Consider the following 17,985-nt stretch of genomic DNA (forward strand, 5'->3'; position numbering starts at 1 on the left):
CTCTGAGCTACTGAAAAAGACACAACAGAGACTGTACTTTCTGAGAGTGCTTAGGAAGAACAACATCACACAGAGACTGCTGGTATCTTTCTACAGAGCCTCCATCGAAAGCATACTAACGTACTGCATAGGCATATGGTACGCTAGCTGCACAGTGGCTCAGAGGAAAGCACTCCAGGGAGTAATCAACGCTGCCCAAAGGACAATCGGCTGCCCTCTCCTCAAACTGAAAGACCTACACAGTTCCCGCTGCCTCAAAAGAGCCCATAACATCATAAAGGACACCTCACACCCTGGACACTCCATGTTCGAACTGCTGCCTTCAGGTAAACGGTACAGAACAACATACACAAGGACTAACAGACTCAAACACAGTTTCTACCCAATTGCAATATCATGTCTCAATGCTACTAAAAGTAGATGACTTTCATTGCCCCTGTTGTCATTTGTGCCCTTGATGTTGGAATGCTTTCAGACATGTTTTGTTGGATGCGCTAACAAATTGACTGAGTGATTGATTGTTTGAGTGATATATCAACTAGGTCGTATGTTGAGTGTCTGTATGGGGCCTTAGGCCTGGATTGCTTGGGTGTATTTACTGTATGAGAACACTGTATTTTATATGTATTTCTATCTTTTATATCATATCTATTATAGTTTTTAAGTATTTATCTTTCGTGATGTTGCACTGACCGGAGACATCTTTCAATTTCATTGTACTTGTGACAATGACAATAAAGAATATTCTATTCTATTCAATATAACAAAAGGATGATAAAGCAGGCATATCTTGGGTGCTTGACACCCTCTACTACCAGACTGACACCCCATTCCACCTCACGTGCTCACAGAGTCCCAATTGAAACATCATCACCAGTAATGGGAGGAATAAATATTCATAAGGGTGGGAATAGAGAAACCCAAGATTAGGGTAATATGCCTTTCATTGTTCTTTCCCTTTCCTTTTGCCAGCGCTTCCTCTATATCTCTGTATCTTGTTATGCATGTTATGGTGTTGGATAATCTTGGCTAATTCCTCAAGCTACCTCTGATAACTTCATCAAAGTGTGTCTGTTTGCTTGCAGAGAACGTGGCAGCATGCTACTCTGTTTATTTCTCACTTCTCCCAAATTGCAAATTAGCAGGTTTGATATGTGCAGGAGTTTGGGCCACACTCCAATTAAGATTGGATTGTTTTTGTGAAGAGGCCCTCCCTCTCTCCCCCTCCTGCTCTCCCTTCCCTTTTCTGCTTGGCACCAGGTCTACTGATATCTCATCCATAACAGGCCTGAACTGGGGCAGAGCATGGCTTAAACCAACAAAGGACTATATTGATTTATAGGGTCTCCCGTGATGGGCTTATTGGCCTACACCTCAAAGCCACAGAGGGCACAGGGCCATGAATCACAGCTTCAGAAAATACACAAGCGCACAACAGGTAAGAATATTACACTGCAGTGTTGCTAACAATGTGATTACAACTCTCTCCCGTTTTCTGTCCCAACCACATTTACTTTCATCACGTCTTAAAGGACGGAGTGGGTGGTAATTGGAGCTTATTTTGAATATGGCACCACAGAAACAAAGCAAAGACAGACGAACATGCCTATTTACATCGTGTTACCGTGCACCCAAACACAAGGACAGAGGGAATTGCAAATTGTGTAAGGAGGAGGTAAAGGAAAACAGAGAGTAACAGAAAGAGTGAGAGAATGAGCGTGCCTGGACAGAGAGAAAATACCTTGGTAAGGTTCAGGGAGTTTAAAGAGCTCAGCCAAAGAAGGAGCTCCTGTCCTCTCTGGCTCCAACACACACAAACACACACATACACGCACATATACCCTCAAGGCCATTCTGTTACACCTGGTCACCTTTATCCCTTTTAGTCCTCTACACCCCACCCCTGCTTTTGAACACACACACCAAAAACACATACATAACATCCATTCTCCTAATTCACATCACCACCAAGGCACACATAGCAGCACCCTGTGCCTAACACACAGCTCCGCTGGCTATCTCCCTCAGCAGATAAAACTAATTATTCCAAATCTACTCTGTCAGGTTGTCTGATCCTCTGGGGCCTCAGTTTAATTCTCTCTCTCCCTCTGTCTGTCTCTCTCCCTGTGTGTCATTGGTTCGCTCTCAGTCATAAGCCACAAAAAGACCAAGAATCTGCGCCAGATGACCTCCCAAGTAAAAACATAAACAGAGCGACTACCCATAAAAACACATATAGCATCACAACAGCTGAAGTTCATGACTTTCTTTGTGAAACCAGACTATTCAACATAACTGCCAAAATGTAAGTTCGATTTTTAAAAAAAAATGCACAACACAATAAAAATCGGGGATCGAGCCTTGCGCTCTGAGCAACTTTGAAAAATCACAATTATTGCATGACATCATCCAGCATACAATCCAAGGGACTTATGCACCTATTCAAATGCTTAGTCCCTCTGTTGGCACTTGATGTTGGCACCCATGTCAGGCTTTAGAGCTAAATAACAGGCCAATATGCCAGGCTTTCCAGCAGCACACCCTGAAAGCCTGTGGAGAAACTATTCGTCCCAATGAGCTCTAAAGGCAAATGGAAGCTCATAAACAGAGACTCGACTGTATAGACTTTGCATTTTATCTTTCAGCAGTTTCCCCCTTTTATGAGCCAGGGATCTCTATAACAGGAGGGAGAAAGGGAGGGATAAGCAGGATGAGAGGATGGCAGAAAGAGTGAGAGAGAGAAAGGATGACAGTAAGGATGCAAAGAAAGAAGATGATGGCAGAAAGAGAAGAAGAATAAGAATGAGGTAGAGGTTGGGAGAATGAGATAGAGGAGTGCTGGGGTCACAAATCTTGCTGCTATTCTAGTACGTGACATCTTCGCTCGTTTGCGGCTGCTCATTAACAAACAATACTGCTGTGAAATTGGTTTAATGACAAAGTAATAAAATTGCTATTCTGCTCACAGATGGCCTCAGGCGCAGGGAGATTCTAGCAGGCTTACTGTGGCTGCCCGTGTGCATTAAGCTGCTTGTTCATGAAAACAGCATCCTACACTTTCTTTCTCACTATCATCAACCCTTTTTTTCTTTTTAAGTTCTTTCTCTTCTTACAAATGAAATAAATTAACCTACTTTTCTGCCTTGTTTTCTCCTTGAATTCTCCCTCTCCCACACTCTCACCCTCTTTCTCTCTCTCTAGTGGATTCTTTTCCTCGCTCTTTCTCTCTCTCTTTCTCTCGATCTCTCCCCAGTTCTCACCCCTAGTACAGAAATTACCATCTTAAAATAAAAAAAGGGGGGCCTGCCCACGCAAACGCAGCTCGACTTCATTTCAAAAGCAGAGCCCTTGTTATTAAACGACCCACCAATAAAAACCAAGCCGTTGAGGAATAAAAGAGCCAAAAGGAGCAGAGAAGTACAAAGACCTCCCTCCTCCCATCTCTCTCTAATGCTTTCTCTGTAATGCCTCTTTTAGCTCTTTGCCGCTCTATCTTGCCTGGTCCGGCTTCGTTCTTCTTGCATGCCGTCTGCGCTTTGGAGAATCTTGAGCTTGCAATGGGAAAACAAGTTAAAAAAGGCATTCGTTTTCGTGCACGATCAGCCGACATTGCCAGTTTTTGTGAAAGTACCACCTGTTTTCCATAACTCATACAGAGGTGGGCACTGGGTTGCTTCATAGCCTCGTTGGGTGTCCATACCATGCTACGAGTCAGCGTGCCCCCAGTGCCTGATAAAAATGTTAGTGAGCCCTGTTAATCACAGTGAGAATTTCAGCAGGGCTAATGTACTCACATATACTGTGAGAGCACGGTGGCACACATTAGTGTCAGCTGTTTAAGACTCCCATGGCTTAAACTGTGAGTAAAGCATGTGTCTAGATGGTGCAGTTAACAGATATTTGGATCTGTAACAACCGCTGAACAAAATGAAAAAGAAAATGAAACCTGCTACGAAAAAAGAGCCCGTTCTGTTCTAATCTTGCCAATAGTGAGAATATGTTTTTCTAAATGTGTTTCTTCCTCCAAAACAGATGAAACAGGATTATTATTACAGCATCAAGAAAGCAGCCAGATCAAATGAACTTAGCGGGTAGAGGGTGTTGGTAGGGGGGATGGCACTTGGGATCCGACAACAGAGTCAATTCTGCTAATTAACTGCCAATTAGCGGTCCCTAAATGAGAGGGATCATGATGCCTGTGTTGGCAGCACCCCGATAGTCTCTCTTTTTAGTTAGACACACATATACACTCATGCTTGCACACACAGATACACCAGAGAGACACACACACACACGCAGCCACAACCTCTCCACACTCTGGCTGTATATTTAGAAAGCCAGGGGCATGAGATGGCCACTGCTGGGAGTCCCTGGTTGCAGCCAAAAAAAGGCATGACATTTCCATCTGGGTCAAAGTTAGACAGATAACCAGCAACTTCAGTCAACTAGCCCACCAATGTTGTAGAAAAGAAGAGATAGAAAAGTAGGGAGTGGGCAGTGAGCAGAGTACGGGGTGGGGGTTGGGGGGACCTCAAAAGCCTCTGTGTGAGATTCATGAGACGTAAATACTTATAAAGAATGTGGAAAAACAGGCGGCTAGACCAGTTTCATAACTTTATGTTACATTTGGAAAATATTAGTTATTATTTTGCATTTCATAATGGGCGTCGCTGCCAAACCAGAGAATCATAAAATCGTATAAAATCGTAAAAGGCAGTGTTCCTAAGTGTCTCTTTGGCCCGAGAAAGGGGGATGGAAAATGCTTTCTAAGTGGAGGAACAAATTTGCTTTTGCTTTTTCTCTTTCGTGTTTTCAGACACCACAAACAAATGTTAACATTTTGCACATGAACCTTCAGTGCAGCCACTTTGTATCGCCGCCGAGTGATTTAAAGTCTGTAAAATCTAGAGGTGATCCAGGATGAGTTGATCTGAATGGGAATGGGGAACCTGCTGTGAAGAGAGCTACAGATCAGTCAGTTTAGAGCCATCTAAATTCAGTTTATCTGCATGCTGTGCCACAGCAGAGCACAATCGGGGGTCATAATCGGGATTCTATATAGATAGGCTAAAGTTCAAAAGGCATATAATTGTAATGACTTTTGATTTTTTATTTGCTTATTTATTTAATGTATTTTTTATTTTATTTGTAGCATTCTTTCAAGATCCTGTTTCAGTCCTGTTTAGCTTATTTCCCCAGTGCACCTGCCTGCTCAGTTACTCGACATATGAATGACATTGGTCGCACATAACGCAGTTTGCTGGCTTAGTCAGAGCACATCCTTCTGTTCTTAAAACAGAGTAATTAAACATATTATTGCTAATACAGTACATGTACAGTTATTTGTTGGCGACTGTTCAAGGTCAAAAAAAAAAAGAGAAAACAATCAGTGCACCACACTCCACACTGAACTGCCACAGAGATTGAGCCTATTTCATCTCCTCAGTGGGCACAGGCTGCTTGGCGCCGTTGTCTGGCGGATATCCTTCCCTTATCATGTGACCTGTGCTCCGACAGGGGGCAAAGGTTGGCTGCGATCCGCCTCTGTGTCTTAATAACTCACTCATTGTATTCCTTTCTGCCGCTAATTGGAGCCTCTCCTCACTGTGTGTGTGTTTGTGTGTCTGTGCATGTAGTCTCCCCTGGGCTGTAGAGAGGAGGCAGACAAGTAAAAATAGAGTGTGGCTTAGTGCCCTCTTTATTGTTATTAGTGGTCCAGTGGCACAGCAGTCAGTTATCATCGATGCCAACAAATGACATATTCGCTCTCTGATTTGTTCTGCACCCCCACCCCCACCCGACTGCAACCCAACCCCCCCCCCCCCCTCACTCAGCCATGGAAATGGCCAACTGGCTGCCTGCGAGATGAGGGAATAATGACGGGCCGATTTCCTTCCTTTTTTTAGATGCCATTTCTTTCAGTCATCTGTCATCGGCATCATCTCTCAGGCCCATGTAATAACCCTGTGTGTGTAGTTACATGCCGCCTGTGTGAGCGCGCGCGTACCCGTTGGTGCTGTGGTAAATAACGGCAGGACAGTCGGTGTGTGTGTGTGTGTGTTTATGGCAGAGAGCGAGGGCACATCGTGTTGGGTGTGATGCTGAGACATGAAAGGATTCGGTCAGGCTCCATTTAGTTCAGAATGATAGCAGGACACTGGGAGCTGCTGAGGAAGGCAAATTTGCCGCCAGACACTGTAAACTCTAAATGCTTCTTTAGCTTATGAACACCTGTCTGCCATTTCACCTACTTCGCTATCCCAGAATGCCATGTGTGACATGGCCCTCACCTTTTCCTGCAATCTTAAACAAATGCAATTACATATCAGACCACTCCCACGTTCTCTTAGCATGACGCCTGCTGTCTCAAATGTAAGCAGGGCAAACAAAACCCCACACTATCTAATGGTCAACTAATGGTGTCCTGACACACTGTATACTCATACACATCTCTGAAGTTCCCATTAGTAATAATGCACATACAAACACACCTTTGAACGCAGGGGAAACTATTAACAGGATAATCAAGTCTTTCCTCTCATAAGCTCAACACCAGAGCAATGAGATTGTGGACTTTAACCCTTTCCTTTGCCCTTATTAACATCAAACAGCTGTTGGCATGTGGGCTACAAACAGGTGAGGCTGTTTTCTAATTATATATTCTCGAGTTAGACTCCGCCGGAGTATCAGAGTGTGGCGCTGAGACAAAAGGGTTTAAACCAGTTGAGTTTTGCTTTCTGCCTGCACAGGTGAGCTCCAGGTAAATGTAAAGCTAGGTGTCATTTGGAGGGGATGGTGCTGGGAGGTTTGATGGGGCAAAAGGGGAGAGAGTGAGATGCACTGTCTATTGACTATCACACAGTGCACCGTTGTGCCCTCGCTGGGCTGCGATTGTGCCGGCGGACAAAGCCCTGATTCAGCACATCCTTTCCCCGAGGGAGAGCTCTGGAAACCGAAGACGGCGGCCATCCCCTCCCTATTCCCCCCAATCATCCTTTGCTTCTTTTCCCCCCTGTCTGTCGCTATCTCTCTCTCGCTCCCTCTCTCTGGTCAGTAACATGGCAGTAACCATGCATCAAAGGGAATAACAGAACAATGCAAGGGACCAGCCAGGAATTTGAGGGGGTTTTTTTGAAACAGGAATTTCATATGGCTAAGTTCTGTCATATCTGGGGTGAATGATCTGAGCAGCCACTGGACCAAATATCAAAGAGAAAAACAAAAAGGTCAGACATTTAACTATAACTCGCTACCTAGCCTAGATAGTAAAAAGTGGAAAACTTCTGCACCTTCTTCTCACCTTTCCCTTACTGTAACATAGCCAGTAACGTGGCAGAGTCACCCAGGCCTCCCGACATCAGCCGGGATGCACCACAGACACACTAATGGACTCCAAGCCTCTTCAGTAACTGGTATGTATTTTATAAGAGGCCTGGTGTAAAGTTAATACAGCTCTGTGATCATCTGTGATTATGCATCTGTGTGCGTATGCTCAAGGATGTTACACAGTGCAAGATGCTTTCAGACCAAATGGATGGCTTGAATTTCATGGCCAATGAGAAGGCAGGGACTCGTCTCAGATCTATCTCTGTCTATGTCTCTGTCTATTTCTCTCTCCTCCCAGGTTAGCAGAGTATTTCTGCATTAATCACCATGACACAGGCAAGGCAACTCAATTTTCTGCTCCTGTAGGTAAGGTGCATGGCGTCCCGAAACGGTGGCACGAGGCATGAAACAGGCAAGCGGGGGCTAATCTTTGGTTACTAGTGTAATTGAAATGCTATCCACACTGTAGGGTGCATTAAAGTCTGATAACACCGGTTCCTGTGGCCAATTTAAGTAGCTTGACTTCCCCTGGCTAGAAGGGAATAAAGCAAAGGGTGAGAAAGAAGGGGAGAGAAAGAGAGAGGGAGCGAGCGAGAGAGAGAGAAACGAAGGAGACAGAGTATGTCAGATAGTGGGGGGGAGCACGAGGGAGGGGGCTGATAGATAAGGCCGACAAACCAGGCTAATTCTCCAGGCATGTTTCTCATTGTGATCCAGGAAAAATGAGAAAAAAATGAATCACAGAACCAAAAAATCAATTGACCCTCGGGTGGCTTGTCAGGCTGCGAGTCTGATAAACCTAAAAGCTTCGTTAATGTCAGCCTGCCTGTACCCAACAGATAGAGCACTTTGTAAATGAACCCGCTTTGATAAATATATTAAGGAAAGCTGTGAATAAAAGGCACAGACTTGTCATTTGTAAATAGAACCCCCGCTACATGGAATTAGAATGATAAAATGGGGTTCCATATAATTAAGTTTGTGTAAGACCTGAAATCCGTGCAAATACCTTCCCGGAATTTTGAAAGGAAGCTGTCAGTTCAATTAATCTGAACATCACCCTGAGAATGTACTGAACAAAATTAAGCTGCAGATAAAACCTGGGCTAGTATTTTGATAAGTAATTCCTGTATCATTTCTTTGCTTCTGTGATCATTTTATTTAATCCACCACCCCCAGTTATGTGCTAAGCCATCTACAAAGGCCCTGCTGGCCAGGCCACCAAAACCTTAATCCACCATATAGCTGGTGTAAAATGGGGAGGGGGTGGAAAGGCAGTTTTGCCTTTTGTGGGGGCACCAGTGGCGGTGGTAGGTATGGTTTTGGATGAAGGGGTGGGGTGGGTGTGGGGGCTGTAGGGGTAGCTTATGATCAGTGCCTGTCTCCCTTAAATATATCCCAGTGAATACATGTGCATCAAACCACAAAGACCACTGACTTAGCCGCGGAACACTTTACAGATAACACCGGAACATCCTGGTAGCTTACATATAATAATGTTACAAAGGTTGTCTGTGTGTATGTCTATGTGTGAACCTCTGCATGTGTCTGTGAGCGATGGGGAGGGATGTACATAAACGGTTTTCACACTTTAGGAGCATTAGCCGTCTTGGCTGATGGGGAGAGGGAGGCGAAGGCTTTTGAAAATAAAAGGCAGAGCGATGCTGGTGGTGGAGATAGGGCAAGCGGAAATCTTGACTCACCAGTTGTTTACTTGCAAGATGGTGAGGCCCGTGTCTTGGGCTAGCTGCTTCTTCTGCTCTTCAGAAGGGTATGGGTGCTGCAGGAGCAAGCAGAGAGAGAGAAACAAACACATACATGAGCCTCTTTGACATACAGATTAGCATAAATATCCATGCATGTAAGCACTCGTATAGCGAAGCGCTGGAAAACGAACACGTGCTTCGAGTCAAGTTCATGGCTGTTGCTTATTACTGTATCTATTCAATATGTTCCTGTGTTTGTTGCATTGTGTAACTTAAGACTGGACCTTCTCATGACCTCCACCCAATGCTGCCTCTTGCACATTATAGACATTCACACCATACACGTGTCCACACCCACGCATACATACACACACACACACACACACCTACACACACACACAAACATACACGCACAGTTTAGTGCAAAACCTGTAGGAGCTGGCCAAACAAGTTTGTTAACACTGTCACCAGTGATAACCCCCATTCTTTATCCCCACCCTGCCTACACAAAAACAACATATAGCACACCTCCAGAAAGAAAAGACACTTATGACCATACACACTTTGACAAACATGACTTTCCAGTAGGCCTAAGCCATATATTGTGGTGTCTGAGAATCCTTTTATAACATACCGGCACAGCAACAGATTGAGTGGGTGAAGATTTGTGGAGAATACATTTATCTTTCCTTGAATGTCTGACATGTATCCCGGTGGTGGCTCTTTCATAGAGAGCAGCTGAAAAGAGACTAATGCTAAAAGAAGAGAATGCTGTGAAATGTGCTCCACAGATATGCCAAGATTTTTACCTGAAAATGTAATTCTCCAACAAGGTCTGCAATGATACTATTTGTGTCAGGTCCAATCTAGAGAACATTGGCTGATATAAATGGCAGACCTTGGGCTGCCTTGCTCCCCCTGGGCCTGCTATGAAGCATGACAAAACAACAGTGATCGCTGGTGACAGATGTCTTTAAGGGCCAGATTAGGAGTCGGGGCGCACGCAAACGAAACAAATGAGACACTATGTATTTCATTCAGCCGGTGTAAACAGAAAGCATGCATGCACACAAGCACGTGCAAACAGAAATGCAAATAGACAGATGAAAATTATTCATAGACCTGACACCTACAAATCAAAACACACACACACAAATCCTTTTTGAGGTGATGTTTATAACTCCCCCTCCCCCCAAAAAGAAAAATACCTTAAATCTTCAAAACTTTAATTTGATTGTTTCAGTTCCTTTCTGGGTATATGCTCATTGAGCACATTTCACAGCTGGCAATGTATGCCCAGCTCGTGTTAATTGAATTGAATTTTAACTTGAAATGATAGCTGTTGCTCAAGAAGCATTTTCTCATTTACCGCTGTAATAATTTATATGAGAAGTCATATCAGCAGAGAAGGAGACTCCTCCTTTCAGGTAGCCCTGCCTGTTTAAATGTAGTCTGTTTTAATTAAAGAAGGGATGAAAAAATGGTTTGAGGAATGTGCACAATTAATAACAAACAAGGCTGAGATTGGACAAATAATGACTCCCGGCTGCAGAGGGGGATTAATCTGATTTGTACTTGTGTACTTAGTCCCTTTTAATATGCTAAAATCATTAACAAAGGAAAGATGATAATGCTTGCATAGAAATACATTTTTTGATTGCCAGGTGTTGACATTTCCTTGGCTACCGGAGACAGAGTTGCCAAGGTATTGTGTGTGTGTGTGTGTATGCACATTTGTGTGTGTCTCTGTGTAAACATTTTCAAGAGAAGCCACAGGGTGCACAAGATACAAGCTCTATTTTATATATATATATATATATATATATATATATATATATATATATATATATATATATATATATACATATTATATATATATTCTTTTTTTTAATCCATTTTTCCTTTTAAGTATACACTATATAAACCTCGAGTATGCAAATGCGCCTAAAAACCTACACAAGTAGAGAGCTGGCTAAAGATGATGTCGTATGGAAGTGTGGAGATAGGAGCAGCCTAAATTGGAAATGGGAGTGGGTCATTTACATTGTATTAAGGCTTCCTCAGCCTCTCAGCCCCAGACCCGGTCATCAATCGCCTACTGTCAGCCAGAGCGCGCTATAGCCTGGTGATAAATACGCTGGCCAGCGGCACGGCTCGTCCAACAGCCACCACGTAATGAATGGTTTGAACAAACAAGAAAGATGTCTCATCAAGGAGAGTGGGGATGTTAAAGCCTCCCTCGCACACAAAACCCCTGAGTAAGGAGATTTACTCTGACCGCATAGACAAGAAAAAAAAAATCCTATTTCGTTCAGCTCATACCTCTTCCCCTCCTTACTTATACCTCCCTGTGTCAGATGATCACCCCCTGCAATCTTAATACTTGTAAGCATTCGCCCATAGGCACTGCTGAGCGTACACACAGAGAAACAAATCTAAACGCAAACAGACTGCAACATACAAACAGCATGAGTACATAATCAGTCTCTTCTCTTCATCTCTGCTCGGCATTCTTTGTCTTGCATTTGTTGCTGACCCTCCATGCCCGACATATGTGTGATTTTTTTATGAATTAGAATGCAAACCAGACCTGGCGACACACACACACACACACACAAACATAAACACACAGACATAAGAAACAAGCTGACATGGTGGGCCTAGTGGTTACAAGTCTGGAGTAGCTGTGAAATTGGAGAATGGTTGATTGTTAACTCCCACAAAAAATACATATATATATATATATATATATATATATATATATATATACATATGGCAAAATCTTGAATGCAAAGTGATTGGAAAAAAAAAAGTCCAATGTGTATCTTCCTGGATATGTCCCTCTCTACCATCAGGGGACGTATGACATGAGTATTTAATGGAAGGAACACAAACACAGTGGAAGATCAAAGATGGTATTGATAACTTCCCCACTGGCTTTGGAACCACTCAATATGTTCAGTTACAAACACCACAGCCAATATCCTTAAAAGAAGATTGACCACAAAATGTAAAGCAGTCTATAAATAATTAGAGGCAGACATGAGCAGTTTCAATTTGTTGTCCCGGCAGCGCGAGTCTCGGTTCGAAACAACCCCGTTAATTATTCTGAAACCTGTTAATGGAACAGGGCACATTATCCTGATGGGCACATGTTGTCTAGCTCCTGCAGTCTGACCTTAAAAAAAAACCCCACTCAGACAAACATCAACACAAACACCGATGCATACGCAGGTGGACCAAATTCTGTCTTTTCCTAAGAATTGAGCTGTGCTTGTACTTCTGTGTGTGTGTGTGTGTGTGTGTGTGTGTGTGTGTGTGTGTGTGTGTGTGTGTGTGTGTGTGTGTGTGTGATCGACTGCTGGCTAAATTACAGGGTTTGATGTGCTCTGTGCTCTCTGATAGTGCTGGATGTAATGGCCCCTGTGGTTGCTGAACATTACAAGCTGAGGTAGCTCTAGCATCTGCTGCGTACGGTCCTTGACCCCACCCTCACCCCCACCACCACCACCCGCCTGAATCCAGCTTAGCAGCTTGGCATTTCATTGTATGCAATAACCACATCTACCGCTGGACCCGTCTTAACTTGACACCACACCTTTTGCACACCTATCTACTCATCCAACATCCAGTTTGTCATATATCACTTTTGTGCTCTCCTGACACCTATATGCACCCATCATCAAATCCCGTGGCCCGGTCATTATCCCGGCTGTTCCGTACAACCCCCACCACTTTTCCTGCTCTGCGGCTTTCACTCTTCCCCCTGAACCTGCAGCTCCTTGCATGAGCTGCAGTTGGACCCCATTGATGAATTACATCATCAGTGTGTGACATGAGTTATAGAGGCAGGTCACAAGGTTACAGTGGCTTGCAAACCAATTCCATGCTAATGACTCACAGGAAATCAAAGGCCATTGGCTGTTTACCCTCAGTGCAATGACAACACAAAGAATATACTCGGGATCAATGGGGTGATTTAGCTTAACCTCTTTTTGATTTTCATGGTAACTTTAATTAATTTTTTAAAAAAAGCATTTGCTACACAGATACAGAACTTTTTCATGTGTTGGAGCCACTGGTGGACTTTATTGTGACTCTTCTGTATCTAAATTTACGGAAATATTGCATCTCAATATTTCCTTTCATATACGCCTTCCACACACTGATTGGAATCATATTTGTTTTTAATCAAAGTGACTGGAGGATGATAATAATATTCACTGTCAGAAATAAACGCAATCAAATATAGGAATGACATTTTAATATGGATTTGGCATTGAGCTGGGGTAAGATTGGCACATTTTAAATATCAAGTTGGCGCTGTTAATAATGTTACAATTGGCTTCTTTGACAAATGACAATGAGATTGAATGCATATCAGCATTACTGAGAGATCAAACAGATATGACAAATAAATCCAGTTGGAGTTTTTGAATCCTCGCGAGTGTTTACTATGCACACAGCCTACCTAATGGTTGGCTTTTTAGTCGCAGGTTTCTGACAGGTTTTGTGATTTATATTGAAGAATACAGTTAATTACGTCCATCTGTAGACATCAAATGGACGGGCACATGACAATTAAAAAGAGAAGTGCGTTCTATTTCTGAGAAATCAACTTTTCAAATTTGTCTGAATAAATGCAAAAAAAATTATTTGTGGTTGAATTTGGTAATAGTGAGTAGAAATTTGCAAGAAATTTGCAATTGGTAAATAATCCAGCTTTACTGTTTAAAAGATCAGTTTATTTATGTAACTGATTCTAAATAACTGTGATGTTTTTAATGGACTCTGAAGTAAGAATAGCAAACTTGGGTATACATATGTGGGACTTTTGAAAGTTAAAAAAATGCTGTTGTCCTTCCCTACGTTCAAGCTCATCTCCAACTTTCTCTACTCTGTTCTCTCTTTCTCCCTGTTTTTGTGTGATTTGAGGGAAATGGAGGTGGGAGGCAGTTGAGGGTTATTTGGGTGTTTGCTTTATTTCACTGGGAACTACACTGCTTCCTGACAACAGTCTGAAAACAGGCAAGAATGCCACATGACTCAATGACTCAACCCTGCTGGTTTCCCTTTCTCTCTCGCTCTTGCTCTCACTCGACTACACACACAGGGATACTGCCAGCTTATAAACAGAACTCACATGACGCCAAACAACAAACCGCACGCACTGCATGCCAACCTCTGATAACAGCAAATAAAAGTACATCCATATCTACACCTCATACGATCTGCATTCAGAACATACCACTACACTTGTCTTGCTCTCGCTGCAAACTCCAAAGCTTCCACAGTAAGTATAAGGGCTCTCAGTGGACTGCCCTCTGACAGTAAAACAGTGATGATTGCAAATACAAGGTGGACTGGTGAGGCCTGCGGCATCTATTATAGAGCAAAAGGGCCCCCAGTCTGTCTGTCTGCCTCTCTGACTGGCTGGCTGGTTGGCAGTGTATCAGTACTACTACTGCTGTTGCTGCCACGGCCCCCCACAACAATCGCTGGCTGGGCTCCTGAAGCCAGCTCCTGGACCTCTGCCAGCAGCCTGTTTGCTCTACACCATTAATTTATGTTCACTGGAGACAGTGCAAGGTTGTAGAGAAGCTCTACGGCATAACTGCCCCGTTTGCCTGCCAAGCTCCAGCAAGAGTAAGAGCGGAATGAATGGAAGAGAGGGTGAGGAAATAACCCTGGAGGATGTGAAAGATATAGGCATCTGATTGTACCAAGCTCCATGAGGCTAAATAGCAATCACTCCCACACAATCCCAATGCACCTCCAGACTTAGCGATCGACCAACAAAAAGACTGCGATGTTTTAGGGTAACACCTCCAAATTCTATCATGCATAATGAAATGAAAGATATCATTTTATCCAATAGAGGAGATAAAAATGTTTTTAAAAAATAAATAAAAAAAACCCCTGCTCATTATGTACACAGAAATCAAAATGAAACTCCCAGATGAGTTTCTGTTGAGCTCAACCACAAATCTATTAGTCGTTGCCAACAGTTATATCTACAAACTGCATGTGTGCTGTGTTGCAGACCCCGGTCCACTTGTGGCCGGGAGACATAACACAGAAATGCGCCTGTCTAATCGTCAGATTGAGATCATGGCTTATTTTTTCACCGCATGGCTGCCCCTGTGCTTTCAAGAGGAGGAACGCGATCCTTCCATCCTTGCAGTGTGGGCCCTGGTTTTCTATCTCTCTCTTGTTTCCTTCAATCTCTCCTTCTCCCACTGTACTCTATAGGTCCCAACAGCAATACTTCTCTTGCTATACTCACTAACCCCTTTGCCCTCATCTCGTACCCTCTTTAGTTCACCTCATCGCTTCTCCTTTCCTCTCATCTCGTCTCGTCCCCCTTTTTCAAAGTTTCCGCTCAAGCTTTAAGCCAGGTCCTAGAGGGCAGGAATTTGGCCTGGTTTTTCAGTCCAGGCTGCTGGCTTTGTTGTGGTAACTGCCTGCTCAGGGGCACCCAGCTCTGTTCTGCTCTCCTTTCTAGCTTGCATGATGTCAACACACAGCCACGCTCACTACTTGCTCTCAAGAAATCTTTAAAACATGTTCTTGCAATGACTACAGCCGAGCCAAAGGATCATCCTACAGAGGGATTTGTTCCTATTAAAACTTTATTGGTATACATTTTCCAACCTTTGGTGGAATTTTTAAAAAATAATTCTTAGTAATGACTCTCCTGTTCCATTTTGTGCTATGATGTTGCTTGTTAAATTGTGAAATGACTGGTGTTTTGCCTTTGCACGGTACTTTTCAAACCTATGAAGAGATCATTAGAGGTTTGCTGGGTTGGTCATAGCAGTCGATCCAGTCACTTTGCCTGCATGAGACAGCTCAATATTCGCACCACGCGTTATTGTTGCCAGTCACAAAGTCATGGCAACGTGAATCTCTGAATAAACATCGGCACTGGTTTAGTAACACGCAGTGTGCACATGCTACAAAGGAAGCAGTTGTTTTCTGGGGCTGAAACATGACATTTTTTTTAGAAACTATGAGCAACTGATTTAAAAAGTAATTTGTAATCAATTAAAAATACATTGTATCAAAGTACATTTCAGACGAATGTATACTACAGGAATACAGAGTGTTGGAAACCATCCCATAGAAATGTCAGGAAAACAGGGGCTGGTGTCAAGACAGTAAAGCACTTACAACTAAGAGCTTGTTGGAAAAAGTACTTAATATTAACATACAGAGTCGCTCTACGTTTACCCTCTTACTCTATTATGTTCCTTACACTTTGTTTAACTTCCTAAGTCAAAGTAAAGTGGGGCTGATCTTCAATTGAAATAGAAACAGATTCATTTGGTAAGATGGACAGATTGAGCTACAGAAAAAAGGGGGGGGGGGTGTTCGCTCTTCAAATAGAAGCTTCTGAGAGTTTCCACTTGACGGATCTCCCTTTCACTGTGAATTAACTTAATGAGAATAAGTATTCAAATACACATCCAGCACCTCCTTTAGCTCTATCCCTCTCTCTTTCTACTCTCTCCCTCTGTTTCTTTAAGACTCCACATTCTCAAGAGAAAGGCCAGTGCGTTCTAATAGTAAGCCTCAGGACACAACAACGAGAGCACAACCACTTACAGAGGACAAACAAGAAACCCCCAGGGCCCACTGTGGAATGTCAAGCCAATTTGGAAGATATCATAGGACATTTGTAATGTCAATTTTTGTTTTCAGGTCAAGAATCAAAGGCAAACACGGTTGGTAACATTTGTCCATTACATTGCAGTCAGAAACAACCCCTCCCCTACCAAAAAACAGCTGCGGGGGACACTTCCTGTTTGCTAATGATGCTAAATGTGTTCAAGTCAACCATGTCAAATTTTCTCCCCCTCCAAATGGACAGCTGGGGTGGAAAGAAACATTTTATCTCTTTTCCTTCTCTGCCTCCCTTTTTCTCTACCCTCTGCCAGTAAAAGAAGGTCCATGGCAGGAAGACACTTCAGATCACATCTCTGTCAGTGAGCCGGACGAACATAGCCGCTAGTAAGCATAGGTGCATTCATCTGAGATCACAAGTACTTCCAGGGAACAAAGTCAGCCAAGCCCTGATCAGTCACCACCCTGCCCCTACCTGTTGTGTCTGTTCTCTTTTACTGACTACAATTTTTGCCTTTCAGAAATGAAAGTCTTCTGAGCTCCCCTTTCATCTAGGAGTGTATGAGTCAAGGAGATATCTCCTGTCATTGCTCAACACCCAGGGGCGGCTGGCTGCATGGGGCTGTGTGGACTGACAAATGCCCTCAGGATCTTTCACTTTCTTAATGTTTCTCAAAGGAGGGTCGGCATGTGACAGGAGTTAAAATGCCTTTATGAAGTGCTGCCAAGAGGAGAAGAGAAGAGAAGAGAAGAGAAGAGAAGAGAAGAGAAGAGAAGAGAAGAGAAGAGAAGAGAAGAGAAGAGAAGAGAAGAGAAGAGAAGAGAAGAGAAGAGAAGAGGCTTGTGTTGCTTTTAGTCTGGTCAATAGCAGCCAATCTTTAGGTGCATTCTTCCATCCCATTTTCTCCCTGCTTGTAGTGCTCTTAGGCTCAATCCTGCCCGCAGGCCGAGGTGACCTTTGCCCTGGCTGGCCTGCCTAGCTACAGCCCTCTCGTTTGTTAGCCGCTTTATCCACTGACAAAGCAGGCAGGAAGTTGGCAGCCACCCAGCAGCCCCATGGGAGGATGACCATCAGCTAGCTCAGCTTACTGCTTATTACAGGATGCTGGGGAGCATGTGTGTCTGTGTGTGTGTTGGCATATGTGTTTGTCCTTATGCTTATGTCTTATGCATTTATTGCATGTTTGCATGCATGCATGTTTAGAAATGTGCATATGCAGACATGTTTAACTGAAGGTTTTTGTGCAGGAAATTCTTCCATAGAATAGGTCATGTCTCCAAGTTAACCAGATCAGCTATACATGTTTGCAACAATCAGGCAACCTTC

The 17,985-nt window shown here is 43.4% G+C and overlaps 1 protein-coding gene across 5 annotated transcripts in view; it reads right to left on the reverse strand.

Annotated features, from left to right (window-relative positions):
• The window catches only part of meis2a (Meis homeobox 2a), a 79,491-nt gene that overhangs the window by 16,812 nt on the left and 44,694 nt on the right, over positions 1-17,985 (reverse strand). For all 5 annotated transcript variants that reach the window (XM_004540361.6, XM_004540362.6, XM_004540360.5 and 2 more), the window contains exon 10: positions 9,030-9,106. In XM_004540361.6, coding sequence (XP_004540418.1) covers positions 9,030-9,106 — 77 coding nt within the window. The remainder of the gene's footprint in view (positions 1-9,029; positions 9,107-17,985) is intronic.

This window comes from Maylandia zebra, linkage group LG19 (assembly GCF_041146795.1).
Source record: "Maylandia zebra isolate NMK-2024a linkage group LG19, Mzebra_GT3a, whole genome shotgun sequence".
Lineage (NCBI taxonomy): Eukaryota > Metazoa > Chordata > Actinopteri > Cichliformes > Cichlidae > Maylandia > Maylandia zebra.